This window comes from Mesoplodon mirus (genome assembly GCF_964341445.2).
Source record: "Mesoplodon mirus genome assembly, chromosome: X".
In the NCBI taxonomy this organism is placed as follows: domain Eukaryota; kingdom Metazoa; phylum Chordata; class Mammalia; order Artiodactyla; family Ziphiidae; genus Mesoplodon; species Mesoplodon mirus.
The window spans coordinates 82,356,769-82,372,384 of NC_138981.1; the positions used below are offsets into that span (position 1 = coordinate 82,356,769).

Here is a 15,616-nt window from a genome sequence, read left to right on the forward strand (position 1 = left end):
GGTGGTAGGAACAATAGAATATAGAGATAGTATCACTATATTGTAATGTGGTAAAAGTGCTTTAGTTTTAGTGTGCACAGGGTGTGTGGATGTGGATATTTTTTTGAACCTGGTAGCTGAAGGAAGCCCTCTTTCAGAAGTTTAATAATAATAAAAACAGCAATGATAAAATTTGCTATTTAGTAAGCATTTTAAGTCCTTGTATATTTTAATAAGACTATTGTTATTCCTCTTGTATTATCTAGAAATAGGTGTGATCTTATCTAAGAAAATAATAATACTAATATTTCAGCTTTATACACAGCAATGTAATTCTTCTAAATAAACGAATATAATAATAATCCATAAAGTCAGAAATTTCAGAGTGTAGTTCTGGGAATATATCTGAAAACCAGAAAATTAGAGAAGGGTTTCTGAATGACTGAAATTATCCATAAGTTGGTGACCATGATCTTATATTTAACTGTTTAAGAGACTCTTAGTTGTTCTTCATACTCTAATATGCATGAAATTCTAGCAACCTAGGTTCTCTGATTTCTCAAACCTTGCTTGATTAAAGGGCAAAGGAAGGCTACCATGGGGTCGGGTACAGTCACAACAAAAATGACAATTCTAAAGTCCATAGAGAACTATTATAGTTTTCTTTATAGTTCAGGCCAGTTGCAATAACTGATGGGCATCATGATGTTACAGAGACATAGAAAAATGTTTAAAATATGCTGTTTTGTTTTAAGCAGGAAAGACAGTAATCCAACCAAAATGATTGTTGTTTTCTCAAATAAGTGCTGACAACTAAAGGGGTACTGTGCCCATGGGTACACAGTTACCTGGGGAAATAATTTGTGTGAAACCGTCCATTTCTCAGTAACTTTGAATAAACGAGAAGTTGTTCTAACATGACGTCCTTTTCATCCTGAGAACATCCATGTGAGGTAGATGTGCGACTAGCACTTTTATTCTACTTATGGATAATTAATTTGTCCTGAAAGAGAACCATTGTGTTTTCCCTGTTTACCCAGAGTCATTGACTAGATTCATTATAATCCAATATTGTTTACCCTAGATCTGATGATGACTTGAAAAAGCCTCAGATGTGTAATACATATTGCTATTTATTCTTATCCTTGAGATCAGCCCCATGACAAAAGACATATAAGAGCAATTAGAATATGTTTGGCTTTATTTGCAAACTTTTAGTAGGTTGGCTAGTTATCAGCACACTAATTTTAGGGATGTTTATGTCATAGTTTGTCCATAGTAGTATTTCTTTCTGATTTTTTCTCTATTGAACTTATTAGCTGCTGATAAATACTAAATTTTCCCCGAATTTTAATGCAAAAAGTGCCTTTTTAAAATTTTTGCAGTATGTAAGTGGTCATTTTTAAGGCCAGAATTACCTTGATAGATTACAGAATTAGGAAATGTTTCAAACCTTTGACACTGAACAAATTGAAGCTATCACCATGCATATTTAGTGTGTATGCTTCTATAAAATGGATCTTTTAAAATATGTGTATAAATAGATCTTTGGAGTAGTCTGTAACATAAGCGGCTGAGTCCAGTTTTGTAAAAGCTGTTATAGCTATCTTGAGTAAAAGTGTGGCAGTAAATTCAATACATTGTTTGCCATGTAATGCCAAGGTACTCATTCCTTATTGAAATTGAGAACTTGGAGAGGCCTAGAACCATTTCTGTATCCATAGATGTAGAACTAAAGAGTCATTTGTTTTTATTAACTTTAGGAACAATAGCTTAATTTAGTAGATAAGGTTGATAAGTATCTTTGAACACAAGCATGAATCCCTGCAAACTAGAGTATTAAGTCACTAAGTGTTCACAGCTGATTATATTACAATGGGTTTTGCACTATAACATCCAACCCATCTTTAAGCTTAGGCATATTCCTCCTGAGTGAGTGTAATGGCTAGAAAAGAGATTTTTAGCCTGCTAGAAAATGACCTAGTTTTCTTTATCATGCAGAATCACTTCTTAAGAAAATTGATTTGTATAGGTAGAAAACGTATTCAAGATTACTTCTTCTTTTTTGCAGGCCACAGTATTACAAAATAGTTGAGGAGTGTGTTTCACAGATAGTGCTGCACTGCAGTGGTATGGACCCAGATTTCAAGTACAGACAAAGACTAGACATTGATTTCACTCATCTGATAGGTATGTGATATAATCCTCAATGTCATTTGATTGTGTTTTACTCTCTTTTGTCTAATAGACACTTTTTAAGTGTAGCTCTCTCACTAAACTTCCTCTATTAATACCTGGTAAGTCATTGTGTCTGTGGGTACTCATTTGCTATAACTATTAATTATGATGATCATGAGAGTTCTGCCTCTGTGATTGGAGATACTAATCTATTTGTTAAGTTTCAACACTCTTGAATTCAGTTTAAAGTCAATGCCGCACCAAAAACATTATATTAGGGGTGAATGCCTTGCTTTTTAGAAACATGACTCTGAAATGCATTGATTCAATTTATGCTGGTACATTTATGGTTTTGTTGTGAACAACAGGGTCTAATTAGTAATGCTATGTTATTAGTGTTCAGGTCTGAGAAAGGAAATACAGGTTGGTTTCAGTAACTTAAGACCTTTTAATTCTATTAAAGTAGATCATTTTATATTTTCATAGAGCTTAGAGCTAGGAAAGAATTTGAGATGATCATGTTCATCTACTTGGATTGTTGTGGAAATGACCTTATATTATCTGAGACTGGTAACTAGCTACAGTTTCTGGAATAATCTCTGAAGGATGATGTGAAACCTCTTTTGTGAAATATACTATGCCATATGACCTTATAGTTAAGCAGTTTTATTTATACCTAGTCGAAATCACTACTGCTACGATTCAAGCATGAACTCATTTGTCTTTGTCTTTAAAGGTAGGAAACAACAGCTGTTGAATGCCAGTTATATGTTATTCTTCACTCCATAGCCCAGGGAAGACTCACAGTAATATTCAAAGATGAATTCCTTGTTATTTATCATGTATTATTCTCATCTGATTGTGAAACTAATGCTCACTTATCATAGGCAATCTGGAGACTTATGTAAGTGACAAAATAAACCACCAATTACACTTTTCAAGCTCAGTACATTTCACCATTACTCACTGTTCAGCTCAGCACGTCTTGTTATCTCCATCTTCATCTCTCTCCCTCTCTCTCTCTTACTCTCACTCTATCTCCCTCCCTCCTCTATTCCTCTTCTATATATCTATATGCTGATTTTTCATGGAGCGTTATATTATTAGAATTTTTCAATATTAACCTGCAAAGTGTGACTTTGAATGTCTATATAATATTCCATTTTATACAATGTCATAATCATCTTGACCAGTCCTTTCTTATTGTACACACAGATTGTTTTCAGGTTTTTATAATTATAAATGAATTTACTGTGAACATCCTTTATATAAATATTTGGCTTCTTCTCAATATCTCCTTAGGATTGACTCCCCTGAGGGTGTGAACTTTGAAAGGCCAAATGCTTCTCAGAAACCCGTGCCAACGTACCCTGCCCCTGCAATTAATGTGAATGTTGGCCTCACTGCATATTTTTCCCTGGGCTTAATGGACTCAGTAGCTTATTTCATATTTGTTGAGAGTTATAAGGGACTGTTTCCAAATACTTGTATTGGCTTACAATCTATTATGGACCATAGTTGGTGCATATACGCTACTGTTGATTTTGGCTAACTCATTCAGTGTTCAGTGGATATTTGTTTTGGGTACTGTGTGCCAGGTACTTAGGATTGTGTACCATTAATCAAGAGCACTGGGGTGGGAAGACATGAAGGAATCAGGTGAGAGAGGGTAGTCAGTATCAAAAACCCATTATGACTTCATCCACGTATCATCTCTGTGATTGTGAACAAATCATTTAACTTGACTAGGCTTCAGTTTCCTCAGCTCTAAATTCAGATAAGTCATATATATGTGTGGTCCTTAATGTTTTATGCTCAGATGTCTTGAGTAGCTGATGAAGGCTATGCACCTTTCATTAGAACACACACACATACACACACACACACACACAGATATTAGCTGGTGCTTGAAGAACTTCTAGGAAATCAATGGATCTCTTAAAATAAAGATCATCTGGACTTGAGGAGCATAAGGTCTCTTCTGATTTCACAGGTCTGTGAGTCTAGTACTTTTTTTTTTATAAATCAGATCATATCCTGACCTAAATTTCTTCAACGCCTTCCCATTGAGATTTTTATTTTTGTAACATTTTTATTGGAGTGTAATTACTTTACAATGTTGTGTTAGTTTCTGCTGTATAACAAAGTGAATCAGCTATATGTATACATATATCCCCATATCCTCTCCCTCTTGCGCCTCCCTCCCCCGCTGCCTATCCCACCCCTCTAGGTGGTGACAAAGCACCGAGCTGATCTCCCTGTGTGATGCGGCTGATTCCCACTATCTATTTTACATTTGGTAGTGTGTATATGTCAATGCCCCTCTCTCACTTCGTCCCAGCTTACCCTTCCCACTCCCCATGTCCTCAACTGATTCTCTACCTCTGGGTCTTTATTCCTATCCTGCCCCTAGGTTTGTCAGAACCTTTTTTTTTTTTTTTTTTTTAGATTCCATATATATGTGTTAGCATATGGTATTTATTTTTCTCTTTCTGACTTACTTCACTCTGTATGACAAACTCTAGGTCCATCCACCTCACTACAAATAACTCAATTTCATTTCTTTTTATGGCTGAGTAATATTCCATTGTATATATGTTTCACATCTTCTTTATCCATTCATCTGTCGATGGACACTTAGGTTGCTTCCATGACCTGGCTATTGTAAATAGTGCTGCAATGAACATTGTGGTACATGACTCCGTTTGAATTATGGTTTTCTCAGGGCATATGCCAAGTAGTGGGATTACTGGGTCATACGGTAGTTTTATTTTTTGTTATTTAAGGAACCTCCATAGTGACGATATAAATTTACATTTCCACCAACAGTGCAAGATGGTTCCCTTTTCTCCACACCCTCTCCAGCGTTTATTGTTTGTAGATTTTTTGAGGATGGCCATTCTGACTGGTGTGAGGTGATACCTCATTGTAGTTTTGATTTGCATTTCTCTAATGATTAGCGATGTTGAGCATCCTTTCATGTGTTTGTTGGCAATCTGTATGTCTTCTTTGGATAAATGTCTATTTAGGTCTTCTGCCCATTTTTGGATTGGATTGTTTGTTTTTTTGATATTGAGCTGTGTGAGCTGCTTGTATATTTTGGAGATTAATCCTTTGTCAGTTGCTTCATTTGCAAATATTTTCTCCCATTCTGAGAGTTGTCTTGTGGTCTTGTTTATGGTTTCCTTTGCTGTGCAAAAGCTTTGAAGTTTCATGAGGTCCCATTTGTTTTTATTTCCATTTCTCTAGGAGGTGAGTCAAAAGGGGTCTTCCTGTGATTTATGTCATAGAGTGTTCTGCTTATGTTTTCCTCTAAGAGTCGTATAGTGTCTGGCCTTACATTTAGGGCTTTAATCCATTTTGAGTTTATTTTTCTGTATGGTGTTAGGGAGTGTTCTAGTATCATTCTTTTACATGTAGCTGTCCAGTTTTCCCAGCACCACTTATTGAAGCGGCTGTCTTTTCTCTATTGTACATTCTTGCCTCCTTCATCAACGATAAAGTGATCATATATGTGTTGGTTTATCTCTGGGCTTTCTATCCTGTTCCACTGAGCTATATTTCTCTTTTTGTGCCAATATCATACTGCCTTGATTACTGTAGCTTTGGAGTATAGTCTGAAGTCAGGGAGCCTAATTTCTCCAGCGCCATTTTTCTTTCTCAAGATTCCTTAGGCTATTCAGGGTCTTTTGTGTTTCCATAAAAATTGTGAAATTTCTGGTTCTGGTTCTGTGAAAAATGCCATTGGTAGTTTGATAGGGATTGGACTGAATCGCTGGATTGCTTTGGGTAGTAGAGTCATTTCCACAATGTTGATTCTTCCAATCCAAGATCATGGTGTATCTCTCCATCTGTCTGTATTCTCTTTAATTTCTTTCATCAGTGTCTTATAGTTTTCTGCCTACAGGTCTTTTGTCTCCTTAGGTAGGTTTATTCCTAGGTGTGTTATTCTTTTTGTTGCTGTGGTTAATGGGAGTGTTTCCTTAATTTCTCTTTCAGATTTTTCATCATTAGTGTATAAGAATGCAAGAGATTTCTGTGCATTAATTTTGTATCCTGCTACTTTACCAAATTCATGGATTACCTCTAGTAGTTTTCTTGTAGCATCTTTAGGATTCTCTATGTTTAGTAGCATCTCACTTGCAAACAGTGACAGTTTTACTTCTTCTTTTCCAATTTGGATTCCTTTTACTTCTTTTTCTTCTCTGATTGCTGTGGCTAAAACTTCCAAAACTATGTTGAATAATAGTGGTGAGTGTGGGAAACCTCGTCTTGTTCCTGATCTTAGAGGGAATGGTTTCAGTTTTTCACCATTGAGAATGATGTTAGCTGTGAGTATGTCATATATGGCCTTTATTATGTTGAAATAGGTTCCCTCTATGCTTACTTTCTGGAGAGTTTTTATCATAAATTCATGTTGAATTTTCTCAAAAACTTTTTCTTCATCTGTTGAGACTATCATATGCTTTTTATCCAGTTTGTTAATATGGTGTATCACGTTGAATGATCCACTTGTGTCCAATGGCACAGGATAGAAAGCCCAGAGAAAATCCCTCACACCTATGGTCAACTGATCTATGACAAAGGAGGCAAGGATATACAATGGGGAAAACATAGTCTCTTCAATAAGTGGTTCTGGGAAAACTGGACAGCTACATGTAAAAGAATGAAATTAGAACACTCCATTACACCATACACAGAAATAAACTCAAAATCGGTTAAAGACCAAAATGTAAGACTGGACACTATAAAACTCTTAGAGGAACACATAGGAAGAGCACTCTTTGACTTAAATCACAGCAAGATCTTTTTTTGATCCACTTCCTAGTATAATGGAAATAAAAATAAAAATAAACAAATGGGACCTAATGAGACTTAAAAGCTTTTGCAAAGCAATAGAAACTACAAACAAGATGAAAAGTCAACCCTCAGAATGCGAGAAAATATTTGCAAACAAATCAATGGACAACGGAGTAATCTCCAAGATATATATACAGCTAATGCAGCTCAATATTAAAAAAAACAAACAAGCCAATCAAAAAATAGACAGAGGACTTAAATACACATTTATCCAAAGAAGACATACAGATGGCCAAGAAGCCCATGAAAACTTCTCAACATCACTAATTATTAGAGAAATGCAAATCAAAACTACAATGAGGTGTCACTTCACACCAGTTAGAATGGGCATCATCAGAAAACGTAGAAACAACAAATGCTGGAGAGGGTCTGGAGAAAAGGGAACCCTCTTGCACTGTTGGTGGGAATGTAAATTGATTCAGCCACTTTGGAGAACAGTATGGAGGTTCTTTAAAAAACTAAAAATAGAATTACCATATGACCTGGCGATGCCACTACTGGGCATATACCCTGAGAAAACCATATTTCAAAAATACACATGCACCCCAGTGTTTGCTGAAGCCCTATTTACAATAGCCAGGTCATGGAAGCAACCTAAATGCCCGTTGACAGACGAATGGATAAAGAAATGTGGTATATGTATATATACAGTGAAATGTTACTCGGCCATGAAAAGGAATGAAATTGGGTCATTTGTAGAGACATGGATGGATCTAGAGACTGTCATACAGAGTGAAGTAAGTCAGAAAGAGAAAAACAAATATCTTATATTAACACATATATGTGGAACCTAGAAAAATGGTATAGATGAACCAGTTTGCAGGGCAGAAATTGAGACACAGATGAAGAGAACAAACGTATGGACACCAGGTGGGGTAAGTGGTGGTGGGGTGGTGGTGGGGGGGTGATGAATTGGGAGATTGGGATTGACATGTATACACTAATATGTATAAAATTGATAACTGATAAGTACCTGCTGTATAAGAACATAAAATTAAAAAAATATGATAATAAGCATCTCTGTCACCCCCTAAAATTTCTGCATTCTCATTTGTAGTCCTCTTCCCATGTTTCCCCCTTCTCTCCATTGTGAGACAATCACTGATCTTCTCTTGGTATAGACTAGTTTTCTAAAATTTTATGTAAATGGAAACATACAGCGTGTACTGTCTTTGCTGGCTTTTTTCATTCAGCATAATTATTTTGCGGTTCATTTGTGTTGTGGTATTGGCATGTATCATTTGTTTTCATAACTGAGTACTTTCACGGTATATCGATATAGCACAATCTGTTTATACATTTACTTGTTGATGGACATTTGGATTATTTCTTAGTTTTAGCTATTATAAATAAAGCTGCTATGAGCATTCACATACAATTCTGGGTATAGACATATACTTTCATTTCTTTTAGGTAAATAAATAGGTATAGGATGGCTAAGTATAGGTATACAGAATAAACTGTGTATACAGTATTGAGAATATTTCCCAAAAGAGGTTCTTCACTTATTTATATTTTGGAGTGTTTGATTAGACCTGAGAAGTTTGATGTTTGTTTTCTTATTTACGTAATACTATATTCTGCCCCTGTTCAGAAGTTGTTCAAGTGAAATCTTCCTTCAGGAAGCCTGAATTAATGAATGTTATTGTATCCTCCCCTGTAGCCTTATTTTAAGGCCATTTTGAGCCTTAATAATCTTTTTTTAATATGATATTTTAAGATGAGCTTGTTGATTTTTTTAAAAAAATATTTTATTTTTAAAAATTTTTGGCTCCATCGGGTCTTTGTTGTGGCATGCGGGATCTTCGTTGAGGTGTGCGGGATCTTTCATTATGGCACAGGCTCTTCGTTGTGGTGCGGGCTCTTCGTTGCATCGCATGGGCTTCTCTTGAGTTGTGGCGTGCAGGTTTTCTTTTCTCTCGTTGTGGTGTGTAGACTCCAGGGCGCGTTGGCTCTTTAGTTGTGGCGCATGGGTTCCAGAGCATGTGGGCTCTGTCGTTTGCAGCACGCGGGCTCTAGGTGAGGCGCAGGAGCTCAGTAGTTGTGGTGCACAGGCTTAGTTGCCCTGCAGCATGTGGGATCTTAGTTCCCTGACAAGGGATTGGACCCGAGTCCCCTGCTTTGTAAGGTGGAATCTTTACCACTGGACCACCAGGGAAGTTCCTGATCTTTAATAATCTTAAGCATAGCATAGATTCTTTGGCACTTCTCCACCCATAATAAACTACAAAAAATTTTTAAAGAGTTCTATAATTGTTAAAGTTGGCAAATAATGGAATACCTTTAAAATGATGATGATTGAGTCAAATATATTCTTGGATGCTAGGTTTTGTGCCTCAACAATACTATCATTGAATTCAGTTAGTATACAAAAGAAACCTGGTAGTTTATATTTTATGTGCAGTATAGGTCAATTTCCATCTAACAGCAATTGACATAAAAATGATAGTTTACATAGTAGAATTATAGGCTGGTAGCCATTATTTGCCTAGTGATCCAATGCAATAATTTCTAATCATTTTTCATCAATCTTAATAGATTCTTGTGTGAACAAGGCAAAAGTTGAAGAAAGTGAACAAAAAGCAGCAGAATTTTCAAAGAAGGTAAGACTTATCAAATATTAGCCATAATTATGAAATGTAAAATGTAATCACAATACATATTCTACCTTGTTTCCTTATGTGAGGCCTTATAAATGTTGTTTCAGTTATATAGTTCTTTATGTTTCTGGATTCAGACACCACCACAGAATATTGATTTCTTTCCCAGTAGGATAAGGTTGCTACTGTTCCCTGCTCATCACCTTTAATCCATTATGGAAGAATAACACTAACCATATTCTACTAAACTGATAAATGAAATAAAATTAGATTGCTGGAAGCATATAGTTTGAAATGGTCAACCAAAACACATTCCCCCATTGCTTTCCTGCAGCTGTCACTTAACAGTAGTTAGCTCCTTGGAGAACTGTGGAGATGTTTAGCTAGTCTTATCTGTTATGTTCTTTAAATCAGTGCTATTGATAGAAACAGAATGATGCAATATTTTCTTTCTCTTTGTCTCTCTCTGCTTAGACTTATCTTCTTTGAATTTTGTAATTACCATTTTTAAAGTGATGCTGCTACTCCATGTATGTAGTCTTAGTGGAATTTGAGGTTCCCCTTTCTTTGTGTAATGCCTCATGTAAATGCCAACTTTATGAATATCTGAATTTTATTTAGATCTCAGATGGTCTTTTCCTTATTTCATGAAAGCATAGCTACAATTTTATGAACTTCTACGGAAAGTTGCATTGTTTGGTTTTAGACCCTATAAAGCATTAGTATAGTATTTCTCTCCTGTTGGTGGAAGGAGAAGGATTGAAGCCCAAGTCTAAAAGCTCTACAGTTTTGAGTCTTTTGACAGCAAGATAAAGTGCTTACATATTGCTGTCTCTTCAAAGTTATGACTTACCTTGGAGATTAAATAATCACTTTTGCTATCACTCTAGAAATTATAGAGTATTACTGAAGTTACTTCAGGGCATCTGAAGAAATGTTTTCACTCTTTCAGTTACTAGAATAGATTTTAAGAGCTTGAGCATAAAATGTTTGTGTGAAGCCGTCATTTTTATTGGTGAAAGAAACTGTATATTTTTCGATTAGTAGACCTTTATATTTCTAATGTTCTTGTTTTAAGTAGCACATTTAAAATTCCCTTTGGAAATCTTAGGATCTCTTTTTCTCTGGCACTGTAATTAGATACCACAAGGCTGGAGCAAAATTGTGATGATCTATCTGGTAAAAATTTCTGTAAGCATCTATTATTGGAAAAGGAGTCCTGAAATAATAAAAAAGAAATTTCAGTGTTTGATGCTTTATTCTCCTCACCAACATTTAGAATGAAAACATGTATGGTCTCCCAGTGGTTATCTGCGTACCTTCTCTTATTCTGGGTGATTTTAAGAGGCAGTATAAAGTAGTAAAAAAAAAAAAAGAAAGAAAGAAAAGAAAAGAAAAATGAAGGGGGACAGCTAGAATGAGAAGCGGTAGTTGTAAGATCTGGTCTCAGTGTTTCTGCTAGTTAGCTGTGACTTTAAGCCATTTGCTCTCCTTGGATCTTAATTTTTTCATCCTTAAAAGGAGAGAATAAGGTTAGTGGACTTGTAAGAAGTTTTCCAGCTCACATATCTCAGGCTTCTCTGTAGGTTTACAGATTAAGATCATTTTAAATTACAAGCAGAAGCCTTGTGTGCCTCTCCGCAAGTGTACCAATAAACCATTTGTAGAGCAAAATTGTGTGCTTGTGTGGACAGCATGCTTGAGAAGCACACAGGAGAAGATAACACTGGCAAGGAGGCTGGGAGTATAGAATCAGATCAAAATTTTTTTAAATATTTATCTATTTATTTGGTTGCTCTGGATCTTAGTTGCTGTAGGTGGGCTCCTTAGTTGTGGCAGGGGGGCTTCTTTGTTGCGGCAGGCAGGCTCCTTAATTGCGGCTCATGGGCTCCTTAGTTGTGGCATGCAAACTCCTAGTTGCGACATGTGTGTGGGATCTAGTTACCTGACCAGGGATCGAACCCAGGCCCCCTGCATTGGGAGCATGGGGTCTTAACCACTGTGCCACCAGGGAAGTCCCAGAATCAGATCAATCTTAACATGGATACTAGTGAAGTCCAAAAAGCTCCATCTTCTCAGTGACCTGGGAAACAAGGTCATTTGCTGATACTGAAGGATCAGGGTAAGTTTGAAATGTAAAGAGATTAGAAACGATTTGGACCAACCTCTGTGGGACATTTTCCCAGGACTCAAGTAAAGATGAATAAAATAATTAATTAAGTAGTATTGCAGGTTTGACTCAAACACTATTATCCACTTTGCTCACCCACTCTTTCTTCAGACTGGATCTGAATGGCATTTTATAATTTCCAAAGGTCAAGTCTACTATGAGGAGGAATATTTATTAACAGTAAACACACTTTTTCCTTCTTCCACAAACTCTAAAGGCAGTTTTTGGCAGTAAGATATATCACTTTTAAAAACATAAATAACATTTTTGGAATAATGTATAGACTTCTAAAATAACTTGAAGTGACAGTGACAATAAAGGGGAAATGTTCTATAGCTGGACATGAGCAGTATTCACCTGGCTGAGGTAAGTGCTGGGCAGGATGCAGTAAATGGATAGTCACCATTCTGATGGTCTCTTTGGCTTAGCACGCTGTAATTTAACCTCTCATCTTCCCTCTTATGACATTTTATACAAGTGTTTTGGTTAAACATCTGAATGAGAATGCCATTAGAGCATATATCATTCTACTGTCAGATTTTGTGGAGCATCACTTTTTGAATGCTAGACAATTAAGATTATAATAAAAATAGTCTGATTTGTATTAATGTACATCCGTTTGAGCGTTCTAAAAGTACAGTCTCTTATCAAGATTAAATATAGTTTTAAAGAGTTGAACTGCTTGATTCCTAATTTTTAGGTTTCATTTTCTAATTAAATAAACTTAAAAGTATGGGATGAAACATTAAAAAAATGATTAATTCTAAAACCTAACTTTCAATAACAAAACACAAAAATGTCCATTATATATGAAGAGAGCCTTCTTACTCCACCCTTTTAAAATTTTGTTTAGTATGTTTTTTTTCAGAAGTGAAAATGGGTTTTTTTACCTTGGGCTGGGGACATAGTTCTTCTTTACTACCACCCCATCCCCATGGAGGTGCTCAATTGCCATAAAATAATCAAGAGCTCTGATTTTCTGAGTGGCCTGGGAAATTTAAGTAGCAAAAGACACTCCACTTATTTAATACATATTGTTGTTTAAAGCTTTCTCAAAACTGTATTATTAAGTGTACATTTATGGTGGTGATCATTGCAGTTCGATGAAGAATTCACAGCTCGACAGGAAGCTCAAGCTGAGCTTCAAAAAAGAGAAGAAAAAATCAAAGAGCTTGAAACAGAAATCCAACAACTTCGAACCCAGGTAATGAAACAAGATACAGACTTTGTGTCATGTCACATTGAGTTCGAAGGTAGAAAACTGTCTTGTTAGATGAAGGGAAAAAGGTGACCAGAAGCAGACTTTCTGGTAGTTTCCCATTTTACTTGAAATAACTACAGATTTGATTTTCCAGGACAATAAATCATTTTAATGTTTGGATAAAAATATGGCATTCATTGCATAAACTGCCCTGACTATTTTTTAAAGGAATATATTACACAAGCAAAACTCTTTCTTGAGATGAAATTTTCATGATGATTTGAAAAATTGGATGCATAGTATTTTCTTTCAAAAGGAATGTGGAAATGCTCATTAAAGCTTTTTGAGATCTCTTTAAATCTCGACTACCATAATTTCAAAATCTATAAACTTTATATTTCCACCAACATTCCCTATGATGAAAACCCCCCATATACACTTAAAATCTTAATTATGGTGTCTAAATTTTAGAGCTGATTACATACTCTCAACACAACATATTTTTTAAATGAATATAAAGAAACATAAGATTAGTTCTTAGCCTCATAGATGCCCAGTAGGGTGTTTGTTGATTGACTAGGTCTGTTTCTGTCAATCCACTGAAAAGTGACTTCAGAAGTCAACAGTGAACTCCACATTACCCAATGCAGTGGCCTTTTCCTACCCTTAGCCTCTTTCACTTATCTGTAATATTTGGTAATTTCTTTTCACTCAATCTCTCCTTTTTGTGTCATCTGACTTCGTTTTCTACATGTCTCAGAACTCAGTTTCTCTTTGTTTTCATCCTCCAAATGATGACATTCCCCAGTGTTCTGTCCTCTGCTCTTTTTCCTCTGTATGTCCTTGCACTAATATCCCATCCAATATCATAAATTCAAATATCACCTTTTAGTAGGTGTCAAGTCCCCTGGATTTGTCGTCTATTTCCAGCTCTTGATTAGATCTCTGCGTGGGCAGGTCCTGCTGCATGTTGAAATCAAACCCATTATTTGTGGTCACTTCTCTGTCCTCAAACCAGCTTGGTCTCCATTCTTATTTGTTTAAATTTTACCACCAATTTTTTTTTTATTGTGAAGCTGAGTTGTCCTGGCCTTTTCCCCGCCCTGCCTCCTGACAGATTATTAAATTGGTCACTGTTTTATGTCAGTTCTTTCTCTTTTTTACGCTTTGCATCAAAACCCTGAACCCCCCAGGGCCACTCTCTCATTCCATCCTGCCTGGAATATTACAATAGTTTCCAAACTTTCCGCCATGCCTATAGTCTCTTCCTCTTCAGATTCATGCTTTATGTCAGTTTCAAATTAATCTTCTTAAAACACTGCCCTGATTATTGTCACTCCAGGCTTTAATATGTTCAATGGTTGCCTGTTGCATTCAGGATTAAAGAAAAAAATCTCCTTCCCGGGAATTTGAAGGCCTTCTATCCAGGGCTCCCTTATCTCCCCTTTGCAGCCTCGTCTCTGCTCCCCTAACTCCAGCCTCTGTTGCAGCTAAGTCACCTTTCCTCCTCCCTTCACATGTAGAATTTACTGTCTCCACACTTTTCCTTTGGCCAGCATTTCCCAGACATTAGTTACAGAGATGCTAATAGGTTTTTCATGAGGAAAGCATTCCATAGTCCAATAAATTTGGTACGCTTGAAATTCTCCTCTTAGAGATTCATCATTCTCATTAGCATACTAAAGGGTCTGAGATGGCCTACATTAAAGAAACCTGTCGAACTATTTTTCCTATAGCTTTCTCAAACTCATTTAGCCACAGAACCCTTTATCTCAGACCACCTATTAATATCTCCTGCAGAAGAGTTTGTTCATGGAACTTAGTTGAGAAATGCTGACTTAAATTATTCTCTCTCAGAAATGCCCTCCCTTGCTCCTCTGTGCCAGTGAAACATCTCCTTTAAGGATCAGCTCAGTATAACATCCTTTGGAAAGCGTCACCCAAAACTCTGGGAATTTCTTTGAACTTTTATATCACTTTTGTAGACCACTCCTATCATATTTGGTGGTGTGCCTGCTTTATCCCTTCCCCTGCAGCATAAACACTTTGAGGACAATGTCTTTACTTCCTGTGCTTACTCTTATTAAAGTCCCTACTGCACCTAGCACAAGGCCTTACCATTTAATTGTGTAGTTGCTTATTTATTATCAACGGATCTGGAAAAGTGCAGAGTCACACAGTACTTTCTAGTGCACCCCAAATTGTGTCAAATAGTAAATGGTCCATTTGCCGTATTCAATTCTCAATACTCTATTGTGGTCTCATTTAATTGTTCCATTCCTAATAGTTCATAGGAGGGAAGAAAAGGGCTGATATGATTTGATTTTAAGGCTGGTGGCATTTGAGACTTTTATTCAATTTGTAAAATATCTAATTAACTTGAGTAAAAAGTCATATTTTAAAGTAATAGCATTTTTGTGGTTACACAAGTTTTATATCATAAACATGATCTCATAGAGGCAAAATTTTATGTTTATAAACAAGCATTACTTTCATTTTGCTGTCAATTAATACAAATTATGGGATATACATTTTACCTTTCAAATTATTAAACAAATCCATTTATATACAAAATTTATAGGGTAAATTACTAATTTACTGAACTTTTCAGAAAAATTATTTTAATTT

The 15,616-nt window shown here is 35.9% G+C and overlaps 1 protein-coding gene across 4 annotated transcripts in view; it reads left to right on the top strand.

The window, feature by feature from the left end:
• Window positions 1-15,616, top strand: part of DIAPH2 (diaphanous related formin 2) — an 886,034-nt gene that overhangs the window by 269,626 nt on the left and 600,792 nt on the right. For all 4 annotated transcript variants that reach the window (XM_082609568.1, XM_082609566.1, XM_082609565.1 and 1 more), the window contains 3 exons: window positions 2,051-2,169; window positions 9,556-9,620; window positions 12,887-12,991. In XM_082609568.1, coding sequence (XP_082465694.1) covers window positions 2,051-2,169; window positions 9,556-9,620; window positions 12,887-12,991 — 289 coding nt within the window. The remainder of the gene's footprint in view (window positions 1-2,050; window positions 2,170-9,555; window positions 9,621-12,886; window positions 12,992-15,616) is intronic.